Genomic DNA, 8,894 nt, shown 5'->3' on the forward strand with positions numbered 1-8,894 from the left:
CGCTCCCCCGCCAGCCGCGTCGTCAGGTCAGCGCGGGGATGGGCCGGGACGGGGCCGGGTGGGCTCCTCGAGGGGAGCGAGACACCCCTGGGGTGACCCACGGGGACCCGCCGCTCCTCCTTCCCTCCGCAGGGAATTCATCGAGCAGCACTATGTGACCCTGAAGAAGGCAAATCCCAACTTCCCCATCCTGATCCGCGAGTGCTCCGGTGTCCAGCCCAAGCTGTGGGCTCGGTACGGTAAGTAGGGGGTGTCCGCCGGGAAACACCATGGAATTATCATGGAATGCTTTGGGTTTGAAGGGACCTTAGGGGCCATCAGTATTTATGGCAAGGATCAGAGGGAGGGAGTGGGCGGGGAAAGGATAGGCATGGGAAAATGGGGGTGGGGAGAATGACAGACTGCTTTGGGTTAGAAGGGATCTTAAAGCTCATCCAGTGCCCCCCCCTGCCATGGGCAGGGACATCTCCCGCTAGACCCGATTGCTCCCAGCCCCGTCCAGCCTGGCCTTGCGCACTGCCAGGGCTGCGGCAGCCGCAGCTTCTCTGGGCAGCCTGTGCCAGGGCCTCAGCACCCTCCCAGGGAGGAATTTCAGCTGTGGGCTGCAGCAGAGGCTGCTCAAGGGTTACACGAGGGATGTCGATGGGGAAGGAGCAGCTGCCTTCGGGGCAGAGTGCGGGTTCACTGCAGGGAAGCGAGGGCCCAGTGCTCAGCAGGGGCTTTCCAGCCTCGGGCTGTGATCTCCCACCCCCACCCCATTCACTACACCAAAATGTGGTTGTTTTTCCTGCGTTCTCAGTGAAACACCAAGAAGGGAGCAGTATAGCCCCTCTGGAAAGGCTTTATCTTCCTCATAGGTCATCTGGGCTGGAAAAAATTAATTTAGAAACTTTTAAAGAGATGCAATGACTCTTTAAGCACAAGTTTCCCCGTGTGAGCACAGGGACCAGGGGAGTCTCGGGTGTGTCTGGGTGTGACTTGCAGGGAGCCCCGGGTCAGCCCAGGCTGGGGCAGCTGTAGGAACAGAGTTTCCAGGCTGCTTTCCTGAGGGGAGCACCTTGCTGGGACCAGGCTGAGAGCCACAGGGTTGCTCTTGGATGTATCTCTGCCCAGCTGCTGCACAGCCAGAGCTAACAAAAGGAGACTGGGAAAAGTGTTGAGCTGCTTTGAGTTCTTTCCAAGGGAAAGGAGGAGAATAAGAAGGTGTAAATGATAACTTGGGCACATGGAGGGACACTGGGAAGTGGTGAGTGTGAAGGGGTGGTGATGGGAGCCTGGGCTGTGACACCAGTGCCCTTGCACCAGGGAAAGGACCCACACACCTGCCCGCTCTCACCCTCTCTGTTTTCCCACAGAGTTTGGGAAGGAGAAGAGCATCCCACTGAACAACCTAACTGTGGATGAAGTGGGCAAGGCCCTGGAGAGCGTTGTGAAAAGCCACGCGTGAGGACAGACAGGAAATACACACGTGCTGGAGACGTGACTGATCATCTTTAATGCCAAACATGTATCTTTAATTTATCAATTCATAAACACAATGTGCTTACCTGGAGCTTGGTGGTGGCTGAGAGCCCAAGGAATGGCTGATGCAGCCATTCACCCCTCCCTGCCACAGGAGTGTGGCTGCAGCTCAGCTCTGCCCCTGCTCCAGGCTCTGGGGGGGCACCGTGCTGGTGGCTACGAGGCAGTGACAAGGACCAGCAGCCCTGTGAGCCAGCACTGGCACATCAGAGTCCTGAGCAGCCCTTGGGAAGCCAGGCACAGGTTGGACAGACAGTTTATTCCCCTGGGAGTTCGGGGGAGGGTGGGGAGGGGGTGAGGCCTAGGAGAAGACAGGCAGTGTTGCCTGACAGGCACTGGGGGCTCCTGGGGGCTGCCTGACCATGTCCAGCAGTGCCTGTGCCCGCTCCTGCAGCTCTGGGGTGCTCTGGTGCTGCTCCAGGGCCTGGTGCCCGCCGTGCCTGGTGAAATCAGCAGCAGCCTGTGCCAGAGGGAGGGTGAGAGTTGGCTGGGTGCTACAGCTGATCATCTCTGCCCAAGCCACCACATCCCAGGGAAAGGGGCTGAAGGAATTCCCCAGAGCCCTCCCAGACACTACATTCCCGATCCAGGTAGATCCCACCATGCCTGTGGTTGGCTGGGAAGGACTTTAAAGCCCATCTCATCTCATCCCCACCCCCCTGTCCATGGGCAGGGACACCTTCCACCAGACCAGGTTGCTCCAAGCCCCGTCCTGTCTGGCCTTGAACAGCCAGGGATGAGGCAGCCACAGCTTCTCTGGGCACCCTGTGCCAGGGCCTCACCACCCTCACAGGGCAGAATTCCTTCCTGTGATTTGCAGCAAGTGAAGCAACCCCAGCAGGATCAAAAGAAAACTCAGGGTAGAAACAACCTGCCCAAACACCAGTCCTTGCCAATAAAAAAAGGAATTCACTGGAGAAACAAGAAGGGCTTTCACCCTGTGCATGACAGTGTCCCTTTGGGCAGGGGTCTGGGTGCTGAGGGGTGGGGGGTAGTGTGGCAGCCATTGAGGGCACTGTTATTTAAATTACAATAATCATTCCCCCTTCACAATAACAATAACCCCCACAATAATCATTCCCCATCCCCTTTACAATCCTGTTCCCGGAGCTCTCCCGGCTCTCACCTCCGGGCAGTGCAGGAAGAGGAGGTGCAGCAGCTCCAGGCACTGCCCCACGGCCTCGGGGTCGGGCAGTGCGAGGAGGGGCAGGAGCCGGGGCAGGAGGGGCTGGCACAGCAGCCGCTGGCACTGGAACGGACCCTTCTCAGCAATGTTGCACAGCACTGTCAGGGCCTGTGTGAGGGACAGGGAGCAAACAGGGAATGCTGCATGGGCAGATTCCTGACAGGCTTGGGAGGGCTCCCAACAATTCCCCATGTCATGGAATTGTGGAATGGTTTGGGTTAGAAGGGACCTTACAGCCCATCCAGTTCCACCCCCTGCCGTGGGCAGGGACACCTTCCACTATCCCAGGTTGCTCCAAGGCCCGTCCAACCTGGCCTTGGACACTTCCAGGGATGGAGCAGCCAGCTTCTCTGGGTGACCTGTGGCAGAGCCTTATCACTCACAGGGAAGAATTTCTTCCCAATATCCCATCTAACCCAGCCCTCTGTCAGTGTGAAGTCATTCCCTGTTGTCTTGTCACTCCGTGCCCTTGCCCAAAGTCCCTCCACCTTTTTTTTTTGTCCTGCCAGGTGCTTGCCCATGGCCACCAAACCACTGGATTTGGAATGCCTTCTCCATGCCTATCCCAAGGCACTGTTCACCCCCATGCTAGGCAGACCCAGCCTTGCCACCCACCCCTGGCAGTGTCCCCTCCTCAATCCCCTAAAGCTTTGGGGTCTTTCAAAGGAGAGTGGCAGGAGCCCTCCCAGACCTTCTCCAGGGGCTGGCCCCAAGTTAACGTCTCCCTTGGGACCACTCTTATGCTGGGACAAGGCTCTGCCAAGGGTAAATAAAGCTGGAGTGGCTTCAGGGGAGGTGGCTGGTGACTGCCACAGCAGAGACCTTCTGCCAAGCTGTCACTGCTGCCCCATCCACCCTCCAACTCCAGCACTGTCAGTGTGGGATTCCTGTTCTGAAACTCCAGCGCTTCCCCACCATTCCCAATGCATGAGGCAAGGTTTACCAACACAGTGGCCATCTGGGAACACGTCAGGAGCTGCAGCAGGGCCGGGAGCAGGTCCAGGGAGAGCAGAGCAGAGCAGAAGAAGGGATCATCCGCTGGGGTGGTCAGAGAGGGAACGTGTGAATAAAACCAGGGCGAGTCCCAGCAGTGTCCAGCTGTGCCACCAGCCCCGTGGGACACTCACCTGTGAGGTTGTTGAGCAGCCACAGGCACTCCTGGACGAGGAAGGGGTGCTGCTGCAGGAAGCACTGCAGGATGAGGAAGAGGGCGATGAGCAGGCGCCCGTCCTGGCCCTGTCCCTGGCAGTCTGTCTGTGCCAGCAGGTTACTGAGACACCGCAGCACGGGGCACACGAGCTGTGACACAGGGACACACCAATCCCTTTAGCTGAACCATGCCCCCACAGCAATCCCAGGAACAGCCAGCACCCTGCCCACCTCTCACCAGCTCCAGGCCCTCGGGAGCGTCCTGGGGGATTTCAGAAGCCAGGTCGAGCAGGAGCGAGGTGAGGGCAGGCACGGCCCCCAGTGCCAGCAGCACCACGTTGTCTTTGTGCCTGCAAAGGGAGGGACAGTGCAGTGGCCTCGGAGCTTGGAGAGGGGAAACTGCCACAGCCCCTCACCAAACAGGGCCTGGAAATTCAGAGTACTCTCCTGAACCACCACAGGGCTTATTGCATGTTCGAACAGCGGCTTCTTTCACATTGGAGTAGCAGGGTTTCTATCTGAGCTTCTGAGCTTATGAGAAAGTTTAAAAGCCCATGAAGAACAGATTCACTGGAATTACCTGTGTGGGTCTGGAAACGACAGCCCTGACCCTTCATCTACACATTCCTTGGCTCCAGTGGCAGGCAGGGATTGCTGGCACAGCCCTGGGCCAACCCCCCCACAAGTGTGAGGATTCAGGGAGCCTGCCTTGAGAAGTGTGTGGGACAACTCCAGGCATAGGAAGCAATTTGGGGGCATTTCAGAGGACTAGAAACAGCCTCCTCAGGTTTATCACCTATTACCAACCTGTAAAGGAGCTCAGTGATGCTGCAAACAGCACGTGTGCTCAGATAGGAGAGCAGGGATACCCAGGATGGCTGGGGAACTGCTTTCCCAAGGGAAAAGGGCAAGGGGAGGCAATCCAGGTCCTCTCGCAGGACCATGAGCCTTTGTGCCTCTGTTTGGCTGCCCCCAGGGAACTCAAATTGAGGAAAAAACTGCATTTACCTACAAATGATGTAGTGGAGACACCACGCAAACTCCACGGCCACTCCCATCCCAGCCTTGAGGCCGGAGCAAACCAGTTGGAGCATGTGGTGGGGGAGAACTGAGTCCAGGACCAGGCTGGGGTTAGAGAGCAGAGTTAATGGAGGCACAGGCTGGAGCACAGGCAGGACAGACACCAACAGGGAGACACGAACCCTGGCCACTGAGCAGAGAGCTGCTGTACCCCGTACTGGGAACCACAGGGTCCAAATACACACCTGGAAGGGACTCTGAGCCAAGGGCTGCAGCCTTGGGCTCTCCCTGTCCATGGCAGGGCCTGGGGGCATTCAGGACACCTTCATTGCAGTCACATTTTTGGCACTGGGGGCTGTCAAGCTGATCTTTTCCTTCGCAGGAGGAACACAGCCAGAATTCCATGTGAGCCAACCCTGCTCCATGCTGGCCTTTACTGAAATACCAGAGCTGTCTGCTCGGATGAGGCCGAGGGAAAGGAGCCAAGCCCCACTCCCTGATCTGCATCACAACTTCCACAGTTCTGGTAGGATTCTGCCCTGAACTATTAATGTCACTGGGATGGGGAAGGTGTCGTGTCCCCAGCACACAAATACCACACCAGGCCCCAGGGCCCATCCTGGTGCAGGGTTCAGAAGCTCAGACTCACGGGATGATCTCTGTGGGCGCTTCCTTGGCTTGGAGGAGCTGTGAGAGGACATAGCCCACACCTTCCAGCACCGCCTCGTGCGGGGACTGCAATCAAAGAGAACAGAGCTGATCCCTCCTGGCAGAGCCAGGGCCCCAGGGTGCCAAGCAAACCCACTGAGTGGCACAGCCCCGCTGTGCCTGGAGAAGAGGGGGCACAGAGGGGAGCGGGAGGGACACAGGAACCTATGGCCACACCAGAGCTGAGCTGTCCCCCTCCCCACACTCACTGGGCTTACCCCAAGCGCAGCAATAGTGCTGCTTTGAGCATTTGGACCTGCAAACCACAGCCGTGCTGGAGCCCGGCCAGGCAGAGGGGACAGGGCTCCCTGTGCTCCAGACTGTATCAGGCAGCCACTGGATGGGGGAGATTCAGCTGGAGAAGAGCACAAGGTGGTGATCTGAGCCCCAAAAATGGAGTGCAGGGGAGCCCACAAGTGACCCTCAGGCTTGTGGGAACAGCTCCCTGCAGAGGGATCTGTGCCTGCAGACACAGCTGGGAGGAGGGCTGGTGACTCAGGACTGGCAGCCAGAAAAGTCTCTCTATGGCAGAGCAGAAGTGTGGCTGAGCTGCTTCACCCACCTGGATGCAGGATGCCAGCACTGGAATAATGCCCTGAGGCAGAAGTTGCTTCCTCACAGCCTCACTTTCTACTACGAGGTTCCCCAGTGTGTACAAACACAGCTCCTGCAACAACACAGCACAGCAGGCAGCTGACCCCGTGGGCAGCCAGCAAGGCCCCAGGTCCCACACCCTGCCCTGAGAGGGGCAGGAGCTGGCTTTGGAGGGGGAAACACAGATGGATGCTGCTGGACTCTCCAGCCACCCCATTCCCAGCTCTATCAGCTTCAGTTCATTCTTCTTCTATCTGGCTGAAGTTGGGATCTGATCACTCCCACTTTGGAGGTTTGTCAGGCTTCTAATTTTCAGGATGACATTTCCCTGAGCCCTCTCTGGTTCTCCTGGAGCCTGCCTGTGTGCTGCATTCAAATGGGATCAGCACCTGGGGGTCACTGCCCACCTGGCTCCTTAGCTCTGAGCCTGTCTGCTTCCCAATGGAGCAGCTGGAAAACACATGGACATCCCAGAGCTACTCCAACTGTGTGCTCCTTTCCCAGATCAAATTGCACAGCATGGAGCCACAGGTACTCTACTATCTACTCTTATCCTTTCTTTCTTTTCCTTATATATTTTCTTAAGTGATATCTTTATACTTGTATACTGTTTCATTTCTACAGATAACAACCAAAGTGGCTACATGCCTCCTTTCCATTGCAACCAAATCATTCTAAAATAAACCTGCCATATATATATGTACATAAATATGGGTCATGCAGTGTGGTTTCACTCTAATCCAACCCAAGGGATCTATGATTAACAAGAATTCAGTCACCCCACCTTCAGGGGCAGGCTGTAACACCTGGGCACTGGCAGCAGTCCTGCTCCAAGGGCAAGGTTGTGGTGCCAAAAGATGTTTGCTTCCAGAGGGCCCCTTCCCACCAGCACTCCCACGTGAGCCACGTTTGACCAGAAGAGGTCAACATCAACCACACCAAAGGATTCCCAGGTGCCAGAGCCCCGGCAAACGTGGACGTGGATCTCACCGTGAACTCCAGGCTGTGTCCTGACAGGTAGGTGAGCAGGTAGGAGGTGACAGGCAGACACGCCTCGGCCACCGTGGGGACACTGGAGTGGGACAGCTCGTGCAGGCAGCGGGCAGCCTCCAGCTGCAGGTCAGCCAGGCTGCTGGTGAAGAGCCCGGTGAGCGTCCGGATGCTGCCATCCAGCCTGGGGGATCCAAAGGCTGCTGTCAGCTCCCACCCAGGGCCACACACCAGCTCACCCACCCAACCACAGGGACACAGGGCCCCTCGGGACATGCCCTTGGTAACAGGCACACCACACCTGGGCTGACCTGACAAACTTCTGCTGGGTCTCCTCATTCTGCAGAGCCCAGCGGAGGCGGCCGAGCGATCGCTTCCTGTCCTCCGAACCCCTCTGCACACCCCTGAGCAGCTCCAGGACCTGCCCAAGGAATTAAAAGGTGGGTGGAGCTTCCAGCGCTGCCAGCATTAAGATTTCGCCCCATTAATCCTGGAGGCAAAGGAACTCAGGGCATGAAGATGGGCACAAGGAACCTTAACTGTGTCTGGCAGTGAATCAGAACCATTCCCAAACCCCCCCCCGCCCAGCCTCCTTCATATGCTGAGTCTGGGGAAGATCCCTGGGGCCTCCATTGCCGTGGAGAATGGCAGGTTCTTCACCTCATCCTCTGAGAGTGGGTCTGGCACGACGTCTGGTCTGTCCTGTCCACCCTCCTCGGCCGCGCTGTCCTCCCGCAGGAGCCGCTTGCTGACCAGCTGCTCCTGCTGCCGGGCCTTCCTGAGAGCTGCCATCGGATCGGGGCCGGTCACCACCTGCCCACCACCACCTGCAGGACGCTTCTCCATCCCACCCAAGAGCCTGATTCCTCCCTTAATGCAGGGAGGAACTGCCCATTCCTCCTTGTGCAAGCCTGGAAGGGATGCACGAGCAAGGACCGCACTTGGAGTTGGGGCTGAGGGTTGGGCACACAAAGTGTGAAGCCACAGCTGGGATAATGGGCAGGAACACGGGACAGAGGCCCGAGGACCAGCTGGAGGGACCCGAGGCTGGATTCCACATAGGATCATAAAATCATTAAGGTTGGAAGAGATCTACAAGATCATTAAGTCCAGCCTTCAACCGAACACCACCATGGCCACTAGGCCATGCCCCAAGTGCCCCACTACTTGTTTCTGGAAAACACCTCCAGGAATGGTGACTCCACCACTGCCCTGGGCAGCCTGTTCCACTGCCTGACCACCCTTTTGGTTAAGAAATTTTCCTTAATATCCAACCTGAGCCTCCCCTGGCCCAGCCTGAGGCCGTTCCCTCTCCTCCTGTCCCTGTTCCCTGGCAGCAGAGCCCGACCCCCCCGGCTGCCCCCTCCTGTCAGGGACTTGTGCAGAGCCACAAGGTCCCCCCCGAGCCTCCTTTTCTCCAGGCTGAGACGTAGGCGAGACCTTGGAAAACCCAAACAGCGGGGGGGTTGTTGAAGAAACGGGGAATTCATGGCAGAAACCCACGGGTTAAAATCCGAAGCTGTAAAACGCTTCCCCGAGCGGGCAGCGGTGCCGATCACCCCGCGCATCCCGCGATGCGCGACCGGGCGCGGCGGGGATGGGGCCGGGAAGGGCTGACCTGGGGGGTCCCTCCCACCCACGGGGAGCCCCGCAAACCCCCCGGCTGTCCCCGGTGTCCCCGGCCAGACCTGCCTCTCGTTCCCGCCGCCGCACCCGCAGCTCCCCC

At 58.1% G+C, this 8,894-nt stretch overlaps 2 protein-coding genes across 3 annotated transcripts; one reads left to right on the plus strand and one right to left on the minus strand.

The window, feature by feature from the left end:
* Window positions 1-6: 6 nt before the first annotated feature.
* Window positions 7-1,547, plus strand: NDUFA2 (NADH:ubiquinone oxidoreductase subunit A2; the record flags this gene model as incomplete). Its single annotated transcript, XM_017726553.1, has 3 exons — window positions 7-26; window positions 133-239; window positions 1,356-1,547. Coding segments are annotated over 3 exons (219 nt in total), but the record flags the coding sequence as incomplete, so codon positions are not given.
* On the minus strand, window positions 1,473-8,404 carry TMCO6 (transmembrane and coiled-coil domains 6). Of its 2 annotated transcripts, XM_017726550.1 has the most exons (11): window positions 7,829-8,402; window positions 7,480-7,589; window positions 7,169-7,352; window positions 6,147-6,251; window positions 5,526-5,611; window positions 4,865-4,981; window positions 4,095-4,206; window positions 3,835-4,006; window positions 3,651-3,745; window positions 2,648-2,815; window positions 1,473-1,981 (listed from the first exon to the last, which is right to left on the minus strand). In XM_017726550.1, exons 1-11 carry the CDS (start codon window positions 8,234-8,236, stop codon window positions 1,823-1,825), a joined length of 1,716 nt encoding a protein of 571 aa, XP_017582039.1. In that variant the 5' UTR covers window positions 8,237-8,402; the 3' UTR covers window positions 1,473-1,822. The 2 variants fall into 2 exon arrangements, with proteins under 2 accessions (XP_017582039.1, XP_017582040.1); XM_017726551.1 differs by lacking the exon at window positions 1,473-1,981 and having other exon boundaries at window positions 2,723-2,815; window positions 3,655-3,745; window positions 7,829-8,404.
* Window positions 8,405-8,894: the final 490 nt, after the last annotated feature.

Source organism: Corvus brachyrhynchos, unplaced genomic scaffold (assembly GCF_000691975.1).
Source record: "Corvus brachyrhynchos isolate BGI_N302 unplaced genomic scaffold, ASM69197v1 scaffold262, whole genome shotgun sequence".
Lineage (NCBI taxonomy): Eukaryota > Metazoa > Chordata > Aves > Passeriformes > Corvidae > Corvus > Corvus brachyrhynchos.

What these genes read in the sequence shown, in the direction of transcription:
- TMCO6 (XM_017726550.1), bottom strand. Translation starts at nt 8,236, where the DNA reads ATGATCCTATGTGGAATCCAGCCTCGGGTCCCTCCAGCTGGTCCTCGG. An exon ending in GACACAGCCTGGAGTTCACG is followed by an intron (nt 6,252 to 7,168) that starts GTGAGATCCACG and finishes GTGTTGTTGCAG; the next exon opens with GAGCTGTGTTTGTACACACT. An exon ending in CTCCCGAGGGCCTGGAGCTG is followed by an intron (nt 4,007 to 4,094) that starts GTGAGAGGTGGG and finishes CCTGTGTCACAG; the next exon opens with CTCGTGTGCCCCGTGCTGCG.